Raw genomic sequence first — 18,811 nt, 5'->3', positions numbered from 1 at the left:
ATTGACCACAAGATGGCATCAAATCATTTCACAGGGACGGAAGAGATAAAGAAAACAGTCATGCTTTATACATATGATTTCAACCCAAATTTTTTAACTTTAATTCCAAGTTGCTGCACTGTATATCCTACCACCAGAAGACCAAGGCACTAGCAGTCAAGTCAAAGATGAGAACAGGCACTGAATATGGACAATTGAATGACTATTTCCCTTTCATCGCCCATAGCAAACATATCTCACCTGTATAACCATGAACATTTTCTAACTCCAACCATGTTGGTTGATCATCACTCCTGAAGATTCTGTCTGTACTGAGCATGCTCCATCCAGGAGGATGCAGAGATTGAGCCAGACTTTCCCTATAATTGCTGTTGTTGGCTGCTGCAGGCCACTGGAGCACCATGCTTGGGAAATGGAAGTAAAGAATCTGTCTCTGCAGTGCTCTCAGTGCCTTGCCTGCTGGGTCCAGGCAGTGGAATGAGAAATGCGAGGATGGCAGGGAAGGAGAGGAGTGGGGACTGGAGGCGGGGGAGTGGGAGAAGAAGAGGAGCTGATGGTTGGAATAGAGGAGGTGGGAAGTACATAGGCACGAAAAGGGAGGAGGCAGGAGCTAGGGGTTGGGAGGAAGGAAGAAAAATGTGACTAAAGACTGTATGATAATGGATATGCACAAGAGGCAGAATTAAGGTTGACAACGTTAATTCTGGCACTTCCTAACATTTAACTTTGCAGCTTTGATTTTTTTTTTTTTTTTTTTGAATTTGCATCCTTCATGTTCTTCTAATGGTGTTGGGTGGGTGGGTGGGTTGGTTGGTTGGTTGGTTTTTGGAAGTAAAATATGACTAGAGAGAGCAAGCTGGGTCTTGTCCATTATTTTATGGTATTTAGCAATAGCTCGCAACAAGGAGATAATGTTTGTTTAAATGGTTGTAGTGATCAGGTGCACAGGCCCTGCCTGATTGCTGGCATGCTGGAAAGTTGACTCCAGCACAGCTTCCCCTTTCCCTTGCACTCATGCTCAAGGGCAAGAGCTCTCTGGTTAATCAGAGACTCCAAGGGGAGGGCTGGAACCTCCATACCTGCAGTGGTGGGGACCAATGCCTTGAGGGTAGGCAGTTGCCCCACAAAGTCACTCCAGGGCTGAGGAATTAGCCAGAGTGAGATTTTTGATCTCTGCTGCTGTTGTACTTGAAGATCCTCAGGAAACCTAAGCCAACCACATTCTTCCCCCAAGGCTTTTAAGTATATTTTGTTGTGACTGCTACGCTCGCCGAACCATTCCATCTGCTTATAGGCTCTTAACACCATTTCTTATACTCTGCTGTGTAGGAAATTGAGTCTGTTTCTGTTTTAAATACTTGGGTAATAGAGTCTGCTATTTAGTGAAAGATTTATGTAAATGGCTTTTTGTTTCACACAATTGGGCCTTACAGAGTGTAAGTTACATTGATAATGTAATTCTACAACTACTTGTGCCATTTCAAAGCAGCATGTTGCATAGAAGCCTCTGATTTAACTACATAATAGGAGTCTACAGACTTGTACTTCCTTTTTTAAATCCAACTTTTATTCCCAGCAACAAAAATAATTGTAGTGGTACTGCAGGATGAATCAATTATCCTCTTCCGGAATTTTTGTCCCTTTTTTCCTCCAGAATTCCTGGTTACTTTAAAGCAGGATGCTGTAACATCTGTTACCGGTAATCACTGCATTACCTTAACTCATTTAGTCTTAAGATATAATTTTCCCACCTCCTTTCACTCTTCATATTTTTTTGTCTAATGTTAATCTTTATCTGGCGTTCAGTATTTTCTCAGTACTAATCTGGGATTTGTATTAGTCCAGTTACTTTTGAGTCATGTTGGATTGCAATGATTTATCTTTGCTTTTTGTTTTTGATGTCAGCATCCATTCATGTGAATGTTGCTTGCTTTTAGCAATGGGTAATATAGTTCTTTTCACCGTCTCAAGCTCTCTGCCAACAGGGAGTCCTAAATGACTTACTTATCCCTTGCCTCTGTTTCTCTACATAAAACATTCCTTATTACAGAGTTCATATATTTCAGACATTTGATACAATTTCTACATAATTCTTGCACACGCTCTCTTGGGGAGTCAGAGCTGGAGTCTCATTTCTTCAGCTCTGAAATGACTCTGCTACTTGAGCTAAAGGAGATTTTCCTTAGCGGCCGCAGGCAGTAGTGGTAGTTCCATTAGCCTCTCTTCAAGCCAACCGCTGGAGCAGAGGGATGAGCACACCCACCAGTACGTTACAGGATGAAGTGACATCTTCCTTTCTAGAAGAAATCTTAAAGATGTTGCAGGACAGAAAAAGCTCACATACAGTATTTGGCTTTGCAGATGCCACTGTAAACAATCTTTCCTGCACCTTGCTGCATAACTTCGGGCTATGAACTGTATTGTAAGCATGCTCAGCAGCATTTACAGGTAGTGTACTGCAGGAAACAAGGTCCAAATTATTACTAGTGTAGCTCCTTAGGGATGAATTTGACTCATGGAGCTGTGGCACTTCTGCAAGCCGTGGTCCGTTAGAATCATGTCATACAGGTCAATCTTATTCTATTTCTGCTTTGAGGGTATTCTGTATGCTGGCTCAGGCTTTAAAATCTCTGTTTAATAATATGAGCGTTCTGTAGTAAGACTGAACGTTGGGTGTTTTTTGAAGGCTAAGCAAACCTCCTCACCACAATAAATGAAATGTAAATTTTAAAAATATTTTTAATTTCTCCTCTTAGCAAATGTTTTAGCTAATCTAAATGGACACTGGATACTGCACACTCTTGACACAAGCCTGCTCTTTTTCTCCATTGAGAGAGACCATGAAAATGCTTATTGATTTCACAACTGAGCATTGGCAATTTTCTCTTACCCAAGTGACAAATATAGTGATGTTTACACTGTACGTTTTTTTTTTATCTAGTATCCCAGTCCCATGGAGAAACATGTCACAGCTATAAAAACCATGGAAGAGAAAACAGGTAAGCTACCTATTCGTGTTGGTGTTATAATTATTATTGTGTTTCAGTAATGCTGCGGGTAGGGACCCAGGACCCCATTGTACTAGGTGCTGTATAAACACAGAACAAAAAGACAGCCTCTGCCCCAAAGAGCTTACAATTTATTTACACCTCTCGTTTTACATTGGGAGGTAATTCAGAGAGTGTTAGAAGCATAACTTGCCTATTCTCCTTGTACTACTTGCTCTAAGTGTATAGGTCCATTCCATTTCTGTAATGACTCCCGTCTGTAACTATCTCAGTGACTTTCTAAAGCCCACTGAAGTCAATGGAGATTAGCTCTAAGTGATCCAAATCAACTGGCATTTGATTACTTTGGTTTAAAGGTGGGGAAACAGAGGTTCAGTGACCCAATATTCTATAATAAGACACTGGCAGAGTCAGAAATTGAAGCCTGATTCCCACCCCAGTTGCTTTAACCACTAGAACTTCTAAAATAGTGTAAAGCATTTAGATTTCTCCAGCTGCCAAACATTCGTGACACTGTCTGGAAAAGAGACGCTTGCTCAGGTGGCAGAATTTTGGTAAGACTGATGCCTTTGCTGCTGTTAACGGGTAGATAGTGTTTGTGTTTGTATTTGTAATTTAAAAGAGATTTACTGGTAGGCACACTGGAAAATTGCCAGTTAAGCACACTGGCTGATATACAATGTATGTACACTTAAGCAATTTTATTTTAAAATATGGGGGAATCAACATCCATACAAAAGTGTTTTTGTGCTGAAACAACAATCTGTTTCTGCTCTTGGAAATGTGCTCAAGTTCTCAACTTCTGTACTTCACCTTCTGGCCCAAGCTGCTCACGAGTGCTCTAATAGAGAGAGCCTCTGTCTCCCAGATTAGTGTGATGACTTGCTGGGGAAGAGATACAAACAAAGGAAGTGTATTCATTTTGATACCATTTTCAGTCAAATGGAAATATCATGTAGGGCTAAACTCCAGCCTCACATTGAGAGGAAGGATGGTCCAGTGGTGAGCCTGGTGCCTAGGAGATGTGCGATCTGTTCCCTACTCTGCCACAGGCTTCCAGTGTGACCTTGGGCAAATCACTTAGTCTCTCTGGGCCTCAATTCCCAATCTGTAAAATGGCCATGTAAGTATTTAAAATAGATCTACATGGTGGGTCTTAATTACAGTATTCTGCTTTGTCTGTACAAGTGTGGTATCGCTGAGCTCCCCCTGCATAGAGACAATGGAACACTTGCACTGACATCAGCCAAAGTGTATTTTGAGAGCAAAATTGTACCAGTATGCACTAAGCAGCCCTTTTCATGGGAAATACTGGTGTATATGCCATGTAAGCACCTCCTATTTAATATTTACCCAATGTACCATCAGAGCCCTTTCACAGCCCACAGATCCCACCAGATAAACTTTTTGAGAAGGCAGTCTTTTATCACTGAGAGCTCTCGTTAAACTGGGCCGTCTGCCAGTTGGCGTCTCCTTTTGCAGCATACTGAGGTTTCTGTACATGGTCTGGTTCATTAAATATTAAAATGCAAAGAGATCCTGAAAGCCAGTCACGTTTTTGGTGATGCTAAATAACTATCATTTGATTTTTAATAGATCGCTTTGTCCTTGTCAGGGGGCCCAATTCAATATAAAAATAAATGAGTAGTCAGAAGAGCTTGCTGTAGACCTCAAATGCAGTAAGAGGGAGGAGTGTATTCTGTGTGCCGGTAGGATGTATTTGAGAATATTAAGTGGAGGAATGAAGCAAGTGGAAAGCAAAGTTTTTGGTCCAGGCATGGACTGACTGCTAAACAGTCCATACAGACTAAAATACTTGCACTCTACTTTTCTCTGTTCCCAGATCATCAACAAAATAGTGCCACTGAAAATGAACTCCTTTGCTGCTATGTTCCAAATCCAGCTCTGACTTCAGTGCTTTCATGCCCTCTTATGTGAGGGCTGAGTTTGGCTGTGTGTGCTTTGCCCTTTACAAATACTAGTATAAATGCCAAAAAAATGTTTGTAAAATACCATCTGTTCTCTGGTTGGTAGGGGGTACTAGAGTGTAGTGATGGGCACAGATACCCTCCTAATGAGACTGAGCCCAGATTGTCAGCATCTTTCTTGTTTACCACTTTGTCTGGCAAAGGAGAAGGAATACCGTGGTTACTCTAAATAATAATAATAATAATGAATAAAAAACAGTCTAATGCATCATTAGTTTGCCAGCCTTCCTGCCTACAGTTTCATTCTCTTGCTAAATCTCCAGATACTTTATTTTTATTGATAAAAGGCAACATTTTCCAGGCTAGCTCTTCAATATGTCTTATTTATTCTTTTTTTACTTTTTTTTTATTTTTTTATGATCAGATTTGTCCACAGGGATTATTTACAGAAGGAGAATTGCAACATGTCAGAATGTAATTCCAGAAATCTTAAGAAAGGTAATTACTTTAAATCCAGGTTAAACTTGGCTTTGGATTATGTTTTGTTTTATTTTATTTTTTTAAAGTGATACTTAAAAAGAAAAACAAACAAACAAAAAAACCCCCAACCTAACAACAATCCTGATACAGGCTTGTGATGCAATTTACATGAAAAGACCAGATTTCCCATTAACTTTTTAGGCAGAAGAAAGCTTAAAACTTTTTTTTCTTTGAAAAATAATGAAAAGGCTCTGTATAAATGAGTCTTACACTTGGTTAGGAAGGACAAAACTTCAGTCTTGCACAGAGTAAGATATGGGTGGTGGCATCTCTCGTGTACCTGTAAAATAGTCAAGATGAATCCTTCAGCAGTTTCAAATTGTTTTCTCTCTTATTGAAACCTCTTAAAGCAAGCTGCTGTCCTTTTATGGAAGCAGGTTACTGGAAGACCTTGGAATATATCTGTGTGGCTATTACTAAAGTGATTTTGAATAATTGTATACATGTTTTATAAAATGATGTGATTGTGTGAACTGAGGGTTTTAAAGAGATGTTACCCCAAATAATAGGTTTTGTAGAAACATCTTTAATGTTGCCAGCTCTCTTGTAATATTTTCTTTTTTTATAAAGCTCAGCTCTTAAGAGTCCTGTGATTACTTGAAAATGTTAGCTTTTGTTTCTAGCGCTCTTGGTAGAAGAGAGAATCTTGAAAATGTGACCAAAGTGTACCCTGAAGGTTCAGAAACCAAAATTCAAGTAAAATACTTGAGGTCGGCACTTCTGCAGTCTCTTACAAAACCTACCACTCTAGAAATGCTGCCATGGATTTTTGTTTAAATGCCAATAAAAACCTTTGGTGGAAAAATGAACACGGCATGGAAGTGTTTTGCAATCCAAACGCTTTGAGTTAGTTCTTGAGAATATTTCATTGGCTGTTTTCAGTAATTGGCTGAAAGTAATGCAAATAAAGAATACAAAGAGCATAAGTAGCAAAAAATAAGCTGTCTTGCAAAGAAAATCAATTTGATTGCTCCAAGACACTTGTGTCACAATCAAAACCAACATTTATAACATGGCAATGTCACTTCAACCCCACCCCATTCCTACACTCCTTCGACATTCCTAGAAATATAGATGTAGCAAATTCCATGTAGGTGATCTAAGGAATCTCTTATTGCACTGCAGTAATGAGAGAGAGCTCTCACTTAAATTTGTATGCAGTGCTGTTGTGATGTCAGTCCCAGGATGCTCGAGAGAGGAGGTGGGTGAGGTAATATCTTTTTATTGGACCCACTACTTCTGTTGTGAGAGAGGCATGCTTTCGAGCTATACGCATCTCTTCCTGTGTAGCTCAAAAGCTTGTCTCACTCGCCAGCAGGAGTTGGTCCAATAAAAGATATAACCTCACCCACCTTGTTTCAATTAAATTTCAGTTGATGAAAATTAGCTTTAATTTTATTAACAGCTTGTAACTTTTCTTATAGTTAGTATGAGAGCATTTATGCCCATTACATCTGTGTTTTTATTCTACATCCTTCTTCCACACAGGAAAAAGTAAACTTCTGCATACCAGACAGAACTTAAAATGATTCAAGGGTGCGATTCTCATCTTTGTTCTGTCCTTTGTGCACTGGATGCAAGGGAGAGAGCAGAGTGAATGAATTCTAAAAGCATCAGGTCTGGCTGAGGAAGAATTCTCCCAGTGTAGGAATAGAGAAAGACAGACATAAGCTGACTTCTGATGATCCCTTGAAACCTCATGGTAGAGAGCATGATTGGGCAGGAGGGGTGTGTTGGGGGTGGAGACACAATATACAGCTTTGTGAGGATTCTGGGCAGTGCTGCTGCCCATAGGCAGCTGGGAACAGACTGCTGTAACTTAACTTACCCCTGAGGAGCTACTTATTTCGGGGGGCCAGAGCAGCCCAGAAGCAGGAGGGTGCAGACGTAGGTTTGTGCTGCACATCTTAGTTTTAGCTGATTGTGTTTTGCATGCCATAGTCTGTGAATGAGCCCTATTAGAATCCATCGTTTTAAATAGGCCATAACAAGTTAGAAATGAAACATGATGTAGCTAGATCATTTATTTGGCATTTAGCAATCCAGGAAGTCTGGCTGGGGACTGAGCAGTTTGCATAAATCTTTGAACGTTTGCATGACCTCACCGCCATCTATTAAGGTCAATGTGTATCATTAAAAACTGGCTGCAGCTGATGTACCTTCATTCTCAGTGTTAATCCTCAGTTTTAGTATACAAGGATAAAAATAAATTCTAAATATGTGAAAGTGTTTGGTCTCAAAATACTGAGTTTTGAACGTTATAATCCTTACACTTGGCAGGTCAGTGTCTTAAAAGTGTCTGACATCTACTTGGAGGAAGAATCTTGGCTTAATATGCAGGAAAGAAATATGGTTATGAAGTCTCATTGCCTTACCTGGACACAATATGCATCTCTAAGTGAAGAATCTGTCTTCAGGGAAAGCTTGGAAAATCCAAATTGGTAAGGTCGAGCGCCTGCATGTGAATACTGGGGGGGTGTGTGTGTGTGTGTGTGTGTGTGTGTGTGTGTGAATAAATATATTAGTCTATTATACCCAATCTAGTTGGCCAAGGAAGTCATGAAGCCCTAAAATGTTTTCCACTTTGTCTTCTGAGCTGGTAACTAGAGATGGGCCTAAAGGAAATCTCTGCACCCAAACACCTTCAGATGTTGGGAACGTTCACGTCCTGTTTTTCTAAGTTGTCTTGGCTTGGTCTCATCTCTACTAATGACCACTTGAAATTTGTCCCTTACGTTAACACTGTTCCATCTTGTTTCACTCTTATTGTGCAATGCAAGTATTGCTTGCTTATTTATTTATTTATTTTATTTGCCTTTTTTGTGTTCTCTGTGAAACATACAATGGTATTTTGGTACAGCCCATGTTACTGCTGAAAATTGTAAAGACATTTAGGAAGGGCCCCATCTTTAGCCTAAATAAAGTCAGTTCCTTGCAAATGTGAGCATACTGAATATGGGGTGGGAAGAGAACCTTGCTATCAGAAGACAAACTTCTTGTCCTTTCTACACCATTCTTGTGTTTGGTAAGTGTCCTGGGGCCTGTGATCCTGCATTGAGGTTTCCCAAGTTTCCTAGAAAAGTAGTTTGTAGCTGTATCCATAATGCATCCCACATTTGGGGAACAAGAAGATTGCCATGAAGACTACATTGTAAATACAAGGTAGCTATAGTTTGGTCCTGTCAATCTTCAGTATAGAAGCCATTCCCTCTTGAATCAGGCATTAAAATGGGAGGCCTTGAAACTAGAGGCTGAAGTTGAGGAAGTACCCCAGCTTCAACATGATCCATTTGTTTCTCATAAGCCAGAAACAGAAAAAGCAAGCCTGAATGATTGCTGCACTCTGCTGCCATAGGATATTGTGCAGAAATCAGGAAAGTAGATCTTACATTATGTTTAACAATTCCCAGCCTGTGAAATAGAAAAATCTAAAGGCAAGATCTTGTCTGAATGAGTTTCAGCTTTGTGTAGGATGGGCATGGTGGAATTTGCATTTGAATAAGTGGAGAACTTATACAAAGGAAATAAAAGAATTTTAATGATGTGTTAATGTACAAGCTCTACAAAAAGCACTGGAGTGTGTTAGTATGATAAAAAAACACTTAACCTTTGAGGATTTTGGACCTGTGTTAGTTTATTTCTCTGCTCAACATGTCATGTTGTGCTCATGATGAGCCTGCCCATGCTGCTGTTCCCTTAATGTAATATTTAAGGTTATGACTATACAAGCTCTATGCATCATTGAACATAAAGTGGTTGCACTTAAACATGAGCAGAGGGTATATGTGGATACAGGTAAGGGTAAACCATATTTATTCTTCTATACTGAGTAGTAATAATCCTCAAGCCCATTGCATGTAGTCCCACCTATAGTAAATTGCCAGTGGATAATGCTTAGGTATGTCGCCAGCTGGAATTACAGAGTTTCATTGATGGGTTTTTTTTTTTTTTCCCCCGGGGGGCGGGGAATAAGTAGTCTTCTGGGTGGTGTGTTTTTTTTTTTTTTTTTTTTTAAGTATAGAAATACTCAGAACCTGTGAATTAATTTAGCCAAGTGTTCCTATCACTGTTGACCTTGTCTTCCTTGCCTAAACCCCTCTGTCTGTTTTGAACTTGTTTGTTCAGTCTTGTCTTTAAGTTGGACTGTGCACTCTTATGGAGCTGTCTGTTACTAAACATTTGTTCGGCACCTAGCATGTTGACTTAGGGCAAAAATGTCTGAGACATGAGATTACATACAATCTCCCCTGCTTCTGAGGAATAAGGTGGCTTCTTAGCAGTATTGGGGTTAACTTGTACGTTTTGTCCTGTCTTCACTTTCTGTACCTTCCACTTAAATGCGCAACTTGCTATGTGGAGGTTCCAGCTCAACATGTAACCAGAGCTTACCAGCCACATTTGTAAGTAGCTGTTCGTTTTCATCCAGAAAATATGAAATGTACAAATATAAGAAATTTGACGACAACTCCTTTCCTTCTTTATATTTATCCTATCTATCTAATATATTAAGACCAAATAAGTAGATAGCTCTTTTTCTGGTGGAGCCATTTTTTGGTGGGCAATCCAAAGGCTGCATTGCTCGGAAATACTCAATGAACACAACTTTGAACCGCTCTACAGCATTTTGCTATAGGGCTATACCAGGGATTGGCAACCTTTTGGCACGTGGCCCACCCGGGTAAGCCCCCTGGCGGGCCAGGCTGGTTTGTTTACCTGCCGCGTCCGCACGTTCGGCCAATCGTGGCTCCCACTGGCTGCAGTTCGCCGCTCCAGGCCAATGGGGGCTGTGGGAAGCGGCGAGGGCCGAGGGATGTGCTGGCTGCCGCTTCTTGCAGCCTTGATTGGCCTGGGACAGTGAACTGCAGCCAGTGGGAGCCACAGTTGGCTGAACCTGTGGATGCAGCAGGTAAACAAACTGGCCCGGCCCGCCAGAGGGCTTACCCTGGCGGGCCACATGCCAAAGGTTGCAGATCCCTGGGCTATACTAAAATTTGAAAGTGTCATCTTTGTATTTGTGTATTCTTGGTTTATTTATCAAAAACTTTGCATGTAGGCTACCCACCTTTTTTTCTTAATTTGTTTTGCTTACACTGAAATGGACATTCTGATAGTTTATTCTGATGAATAGATTGGTCTGTCTAGTGTCACTGTGCCTTCCATAAGTACTTCAGTATCCTCTGTTGAAATGCTATGTTATGTCTAACAGTAACTTTTGTGAAACAAGTCATTTTCTCTACTGTCCCTGTTTAGTGTCGTTGTAGGAGATATTGCTCCCCTTTCTCCAGTAGTGAAATCGTACTGGAAGACGGGGCTAGTCCTCGGTATTCTGAAGTCTCAGATGGCTATTTGTGTTCTCCTCTTTTTTGCATTTTATTTTATGTTCAAGCCCCCTTTTCCCCACTTCCCACCTTTACCAATAAACACTGAGCTCTAAAGATGGACTCCCACCTGGCAGTTGCTCCTGTAAGATTAATCTGTAACTCTCCTTGGGAGTGGCTTTGCTATATGAGATCACTAGGTAACTTCAGTGCATCAAACTTTCTCTTTATTTTACAAAGCAAAAGTCATAATTTATGTTCAAAACACTTTAACTGTCAAAATGGATGCAAAATAGTTGCTTTATATTTACGAAGTCCATATACATCTTTTGAACTCTTCCCTCCGCCCCAAAACTGAGAACCTGTGTGTAATCCTGTAACAACAAACCAGTTCATCCAGAGTTAAAACTGAAGGAATAGATTATTGGTTTCAAATATCCAAGGAATTGGTAGAAATAATGATGTTTAAAAAAATATGCCATTCCACTTTCCTTTTGTCTTGTCCTCTTTAGTTCCTCCTGGTGTAGCTTTGTCCGGTCTTCTAGGACTGAAATGGTAACTCAGCATCAGTAACGCTGAAATGCAAGGGAGGAAAACTGCAATGGAATATGAAATAGTCATGAATCGCTTGATCCATTGCAAATGTGATCAAGTCACCAATAATTATTTAATTACAATGCCCTATATGTTATGTTATATATATATATATATATATATATATATATATTACATTTGAAAGAATAACATGGGAATTGACTGCATTGTCAGGCTACTGTCTAGAGGAGAACGTTGGAGTTGCAGTCAGACACAGAGAACCGCAGGGAACTTACAGCTCTTTTTAAGCAAGTTCAGTTTGTTTCTGGAAGTTTTTTGTTAGAGCTACATCTATATCTGTGCAATTAACATGCTGTTCTTTCGCCTTTGGCTACAGCTCATCTTGTTTTACTTGCCTATAAGCCTTGTTCCCTGTCACAGTTATTAAAATGTCTGTCCTTAGTGAGTGCATAAATGGCCAGTTTATCAACAGGGATTCTGAAACATTCTCAGGTGGTTTTAAGTATTGCATTATAACTTCCTTCTATAAGAGAAGTTTTCTGTAGACAGAGATCACTGGAATTTTCCTTTAAATTGCTTGTCTGCATAAGTCCCTTCATGTGGATTTTTCTATCGTACAAAGAATGAGCTGTTCAGAGTTAAGCGCACTGTAATAAAATGAGGCTGTGAAGGGTTCTGATGAAAAGTTGAAAACATTTTGGAGGTGACCTATTTAAATCTGTGTAAGAGACCTGCCACTGGAGATAAGTAGGAAAGCAGTGCATGGTGAAGAGAATTGTAAGTGGTCCTGATTAGTAACAAAATTGTGCATTATGGCCTAAAGTGGGAGATGTTCTGAGAATGAGACTCCATCTCTGTCTAGATCTAGACGGAAACCTGTTGTAACAGATTTCTTTTTTTTGCGACCACAGAAAATAATACAAAGAGGCTGGTTTTCATGGACAAATTCTTGAAATTCCTTAAGGCATTAAAAGTCTAAAGAGAAGAATGGAATTCCAAACCTTATTCAGTCATCTTGTGCATATTCTGGCTAGATTGTATTTATGTAATCTGCTTTAATGTGATTTAGTTAAGGATAGCATCATAACAACGAATGAAAGCAAAGTTTCCCTTGCTAGTATGAATTGTGATCTGCTTTTCCAGCAGGTTTTGATGACAGTGTGCCTTGCTGGCAACTCTAGGATAAGTGACCACCCCAGGAATTTAAAATGTAAAGACACTAGGCTGTTCTGATAGAAAAATAAAAATTGCATCACCTAAAGTTTCCATAGGTGGGACTTGTTTAAAGGCCCTCCCGACATACCCTCCCAACATGGAAGTTCTCCTGAATTGCGTGACTTCCCCAAAGTCACCTACCTACATCCTTTGGAAGGGTGGATGTTGCTTCAACGTGACAAAATAACCCTTCCTTTCAGATGGATGTTTTCTGCCGTAGCCTATTCTAGAGGAAACTTTGGTGTCACTACTGTGTTTAGAGTGGATGGCTACTCTCCAGAGAGAGCCCCCCCAAAGTGCTAAATACTAGGTGCCAGATTCTGATCTCCATTGTGCTGGTGTAAATGCAGAGTAGCACCACTCAAGTCACCTAAATTAACAATAACGTTAGCTCTACTCAAGTCAAGAGACTGTGGATTTATACCAAAGTGATTGAGATCAAGATGATTTATTATTTGTATTATCATAGTGCCTAAGAGCCACAGTCATGGATCAAGATCTTTGTGCTATATTCTATCCAAAAGACAGTCCTTCCCGAAGGAGCTTACAATCTAGATCGAATCTGCCTTGTAGCATTTTGGGGTTCCTTTTTATACACATTATCCAAATGCTCTTCCTGCTAGCCAAGTCCTTACAAATCTACCTAGATTCTGTGGTCTCCCATTTTTAAAAGAGTAATTCAAACTGGAACAGGTTCAGAAAAGGGTTATTAGGATGATCAGCGAAATGGAGAACTTACATAACAAGAGGACACTTAAGGAGCTTGTTTAGCCTAACAAAAAAGAAGGCAGAGGGGGAGATATGATTGCTCTCTATAAATACATCAGAGGGATAAACAGCAGGGAAGGAGAGGGGTTATTTAAGTTAAGGACCAATGTTGGCACAAAAACAAATGGATATAAACTGGCCATCAATGAGTTTAGGCTTGAAATTCAATGAAGGTTTCTAACCATTAGAAGAGTAAAATTCTGGAACAGCCTTCCAAGGGGAGCAGTGGAGGGGAAAAACCCTAAATTTGTTTTAAAACAGGGCATAATAAGTTTATAGAGAGGATGGTATGGTGAGATTTTATTACAAGGGCATATGGCTCTTCTGCAACTGCTATTACCAAATATCTCTGGCCATTGGAGACTGAGCACTAGATGGGGAGGGCTTTGACTCAATGCAGAAAAATTTTCCCACGTGTCTAGTGGGTCTTGCCCAGATGTTCAGGGTCTAACTGCTCTCTATATTTGGGGTCAGGAAAGAATTTCCTGCCCCTCTCCTCTCCCTCCCCCCCAAGTCAGATTGTTAGAGAATCTGGTGGTTTTTCGCCTTCCTTTGCAGCATGGGTCACTTGCTGGTTTAAACTAGTGTAAATGACGGATACTCTGTAATTTGAAATCTTTAAATCAAGATTTGAGGACTTCAGTAACTCAGCCAGAGGTTTGGGGTCTATTACAGGAGTGGGTGGATGAGGTTCTGTGGCATGTGATGTCCAGGAGGTCGAACTAGATGATCATGATGGTCCCTTCTGGTCTTAAACTCTATGATTCTCTGAGCACCTCACAAACATTAATTATCTTACCTCATGGGAGGGTAAGGAAGTTATGTCCTCATTTTACAGATTGGGAAGTGGCGCATAAAGAGATTAAATGACTTGTCAAAGGTCAAATAGGAAAGTCTGTAGTGGAGCTGGGAATTGAGCCCAGATCTTCCTGAGTCTTAGCCCAGTGCCTTACCTACAATACCATACTTCCCCTCAAAAGCAAAGGTGATGTTTCTGTTCAGATACATATGGATACAGTTATGCTAAGTGCTGCATATTTTTCTTTTCTTGCAAAGTAAATTCATGCTCAGAGGAACTCACAAGTTTCCTGAGTTTGGAAAGCTTTTAGCACCTACTGGGCACCACTGTAAGTAAATAATAAAGCATTTAAAATGGCATGATCAGGCAAATGGGTGATACATTGTGAAATGAATTACTGTACCGGTTTTAAATTACAACAGGTATCTGGTTCAACACATGGTGGCTATGCTTTGCTTTGCTTTCCTGGGCACTGGAAAAAGAAATTCCTGTGCCTCTTTGTTCTGAAATCTACACATGGTATTTCTGGATAGAAAAAGTAAACTATTGGCTAGCTTTTTTTTTTCCCCCTTGGTGTGTCTTTTGAGGACTCTGCCAGTCTGTCTACACTGTCAGAACAATGACAGATGGTTAGGTGAATATGCTGTCATTAATGTGAATTTCTGGAGGAAAAGAGTTATTCAATGAACTAGCCAATTGAGATATAAATACTGTGTTGGAAACCTCACCTCTGTAATTCATTAAAATTAAAATGGATTAAAACCCAAAATGTTGTTGTTCTGCTGTTGTTCTCAGTAAATGCTATGTTACTGTATAAGTGGGAGAGAGAATTTAATCAGAAAAATGTAAACAATTAGGAATTGTTTAAGAGAACTTTACTAGATGCCAAAAAATCAACAGTTGAGGAAGAAGGCTATATAGTTTAAAAAAGGAATTGATTTGGCTTAGAGGGGAAGAGAAGTTAGCTATAAAAAAATAATATATAGCAAATGGAAGAAAGAAGAAGTTGATGGTAATGAATATTAATCAGAAGCTAGGAATTGTAGAAAATTGATAAAGAAAGTAAAGGGACACAAGGAGAAATCCTATAGCCAGCTGTGATAGCCAGCCAGCCAGCCAGCTGTAAAATTGGTAGCTGTTGTTTACTCGCTTTACCTGTAAAGCATTTAAAAAGGCCCCCAGGTAAAGAGGGGGAAAAAGTTGGCTCTTTTGGTCAGGTGCCCATGGGAAGGTAGAACTTTTTAAAATTGGGAAAGAAACTTTCCCTTTGTCTGTTCTCTGGGCTGGAGGGACAGAGCAGCCATGCTATAAGAAACCTAAGCCAGATATGATCATAAATCATCAGATCATGCCTAGAACTACTTATCTGAACTCCAAATGTGCAAAAAGAAAAGGAGTACTTGTGGCACCTTAGAGACTAACAAATTTATTTGAGCATAAGCTTTCGTTAGCTACAGCTCACGAAAGCTTATGCTCAAATACATTTTTTTTTTTTTTAAGAACAGGATTGGATTTTTGGTGTCCTAAGAGGTTTGTGCAGGTTGTTTGATTAGCTGGTAGCCATAGCTAATTTCCTTTGTTTTCTTTCTTAGCTCTTCCCTGGAAGTAAGTGTGTGTGTGTGTGTGTGTGTGTGTGTGAGAGAGAGAGAAAGGGCTTGAGGGTACCCCACAGGGAGGAATTCCCAAGTGCTCCTTCCTCGGTTCAAAGGGTGGTGTGGTGTGGTGGTTTTTTGTTTGTTTGCATTTGGATGGTGGCAGTGTTTACCAAGCCAAGGTCTGAGAAAAGCTGTAACGCTTCTTTGTATTAAAGAAGTTTAATACAAGCCTGGAGTGGCAAGTATTAGTTTTTAAAATCCTTGCGGGCCCCACTTGGAGGAACAGAGTTGGGATTCAGCCTTGATACCAGCAGAATTCAGGACAATAAGGACTCTAGGTATAATAGGAACAAAACGACTCCTGACAATGGTATTGGCCCATTAGTAGTTGGAAGTGGTAGAATTATCAGTAATAATGCAGAAAAGTCAAAAGTATTCATAAATATTTCTGTTCTGTATTTGGGGAAAAAACAGATGATATAATCTCTTCAGATGATGATGATGATTGATACACTTTCCATTTCACTAACATCCAAAGGAGGATGTTAAACAGTGGCTACTGAAGTTAGACATTTTTAAATCAACAAGTCTAGATAACTTGCAGCCAAGAGTTTTAAAAGGGCTGGCCAAGGAGCTCACTGGACCGTTAATGTTGTTGGTTTTTCAATAAGTCTTAGAACACCTGGGAAAGTTTTGGAAGACAGCAAACATTGTGTCAGTATTTTCAAAGCGTAAACAGGATGACCAGGTAATTAAATGCTTGTCAGTCTGACATTGATCCCAGGCAAAATAATGCAGTGGCTGATATGGGACTAAATTACTAAAGAATTAAAGGAGGGTAATATAATTAATACCATTCAACATGGGTTTATGGAAAACAGATCCTATCAAACTAACTTGATTTCCTTTTTTGATGAGATTACACGTTTGGTTGCTAAAGGTAATAATGCTGATGCAATATACGTAGACTTCTGGTAACTGTAAACAGGCACTCATCGACCGGGGGTATTTCTAGCACGGATCTGCAGAGATCCATTCTCGGTCCTACGGTATTTACTTTTTGTCAGTGACCTGGATGAAAACATAAAATCATCACTGTTTAAAGTCCCTAGAAGACACAAACTGGGGGAGTGATAAATAATTAAGAGGGCAGGTGACTAAAAGAGAGCAATCTGGATTGCCTGATAAACGGGGTGCAAGCAAATGATATGTGTTTTTAATGCAGCTAAATGTGTGTATCTAGGAACAAAGAATGTAGGCCATGCTTACAAGATTGGGTACTCTATCCTGAGAAGCAATGACTCTGAAAAAGATTTGAGGGTTGTGGTGGATAATCGTCCAGTTATGAGCTTCTAGTGTGAGGCTACAGCCAAAGGCGCTAATGCAATCCTGGGCTGGATAAACAGGGGAATCTTGAGTGGGAGTAGAGAGGTTATTTTATCTATGTATTTGGCACTTGTGCAACCACTGCTGGGATGCTGTGTCTGTTTCTGGTGTCCACAATTAAAGAAGGATGCTGGGAAATTGGAGAGGGTTTGGAGAAGAGCCACAAACATCATGGAAGGGTTAGAAAACCTGCCTTGCGGTGATAGACTTGAGCGCAATCTATTTAGCTTAACAAAGAGAAGGATAACGGGTGACTTGTCTACAATCTGTAAGTACCAACATGGAGAACAAATAATGGGCTCTTCAGTGTAGCAGAGAAAGGTATAAAACAGTCGAACAGCTGGAAATTGAAGCTTGACAAATTCAGACTGGAAATAAGGCGTAAATTTATAACCTTGAGAGTAATTAAATGTTGGAATAATTTACCAAGGGTCATGGTGGAGTCTCCATCACTGGCAATTTTTAGATCAAGATTGGATGGTTTTTCTAAAAAGATTTGGTTTAGGAATTATTTTGGGGAAGGTCTGTGGCCTGTGCTATGCAGGAGGTCAGACTAGATGATCAGAATGGTCCTTTCTGCTTTGGAATCTATGAAATGTGCAGCACAGCCAGGACAAAAATTATAAGGGCTATTAATCCTTGTGCTTCAAGTGACAAGTTGGTAAAGCACCTGGACTCAGAAAGAAATTTCTCTAGTGTTACAGTATTACAGAATTGGCTGGGTGCAAGTCCTCCTGCCCAATACTTGAAAGCACCTAATATATGCTACTGTCAGAGAGAGGACAGGGGATGGTCTCTTGGCTTGTTACACTATGGTTTTTCATATGTTCCTAAAACAAAGTGTTGTAAGGTTTTGAAATGTTTTGTATTCCATCTAATCAATCAAGGACACCGCTTGTCTGGTAAATATTGCAAGGTTCAGACTTCACAACTTTCATTTCTCTTCCACCTCTCGGCCCCCACCCACCATGAATTTTAAAATACTTTGGTATCAGTTTATGACAGACTATCTGAAAAGTGTCCTTGTTCTTACAGATATGGGGCTGCTTGTGTTTGAAATTACAGTTTATAGAAGTGCTGGATTGAACTGCTAGATTTTTACAGAGCCATTCCCCTAGTCTACATTCTGTGGCAAGAATTTATCCAGGTCCATAAATACTTGAAATTCAAGACAGCACAAACACTCTGACCTTCTATCTCTGCTTTTAAGAGCCCTGCGAGTTTCCAGAATGTGGAAGGATTTTTGAAAGAGGAAATGGGGACGGAATCCCACAACACAATCTTTGTTTGCTTTTTGGCTCTCAAGAAGAGTATCCAAATCCTCTCAAATGAACCTTACTGGGATTATTTGACCCAGAAAGGACGGGAGAACCACACTTGTTCCATTAAGATGTGCATACTTGGAAGCCCCTTTGGTTTAAACTGAAAACAATTTTTACCAAAAAAATTCATGCGTTTTTACAAAAAGTATTATTCATATTTTTTTCTGATTTTTTTTCACCCTACTTTTTGTATCCTTTTATTTTTATTTATACACACGCACGCACTTGTTTTATTAGGAAAAATACATACATCATGCAATGTACTGTGTTACGATAATACATTAGTCTGTGTGTATATGCAAAGCTGCCTGTTGAAGTAAGGCTATGTATTAGTCTATATTAGAAGGTACACACAATAAGCAGAGAGGCACGTATGC

General features: G+C 39.8%; 1 protein-coding gene across 4 annotated transcripts in view; it reads left to right on the top strand.

Annotated features, from left to right (window-relative positions):
• PRELID2 (PRELI domain containing 2) overlaps positions 1 to 18,811 on the top strand; it is a 39,468-nt gene that overhangs the window by 9,728 nt on the left and 10,929 nt on the right. For all 4 annotated transcript variants that reach the window (XR_013346914.1, XM_077825049.1, XM_077825051.1 and 1 more), the window contains exons 2-4: positions 2,942 to 2,999; positions 5,361 to 5,434; positions 7,757 to 7,917. Coding sequence is in view for 3 of the 4 variants with exons in the window: in XM_077825049.1 (XP_077681175.1) it covers positions 2,942 to 2,999; positions 5,361 to 5,434; positions 7,757 to 7,917 (293 nt within the window). In the remaining variant the exon portion in view is untranslated. The remainder of the gene's footprint in view (positions 1 to 2,941; positions 3,000 to 5,360; positions 5,435 to 7,756; positions 7,918 to 18,811) is intronic.

The sequence above is a fragment of the Eretmochelys imbricata genome, chromosome 8 (genome assembly GCF_965152235.1).
Source record: "Eretmochelys imbricata isolate rEreImb1 chromosome 8, rEreImb1.hap1, whole genome shotgun sequence".
NCBI lineage: Eukaryota > Metazoa > Chordata > Testudines > Cheloniidae > Eretmochelys > Eretmochelys imbricata.
This window is presented reverse-complemented; position numbering and strand designations above follow the sequence as displayed.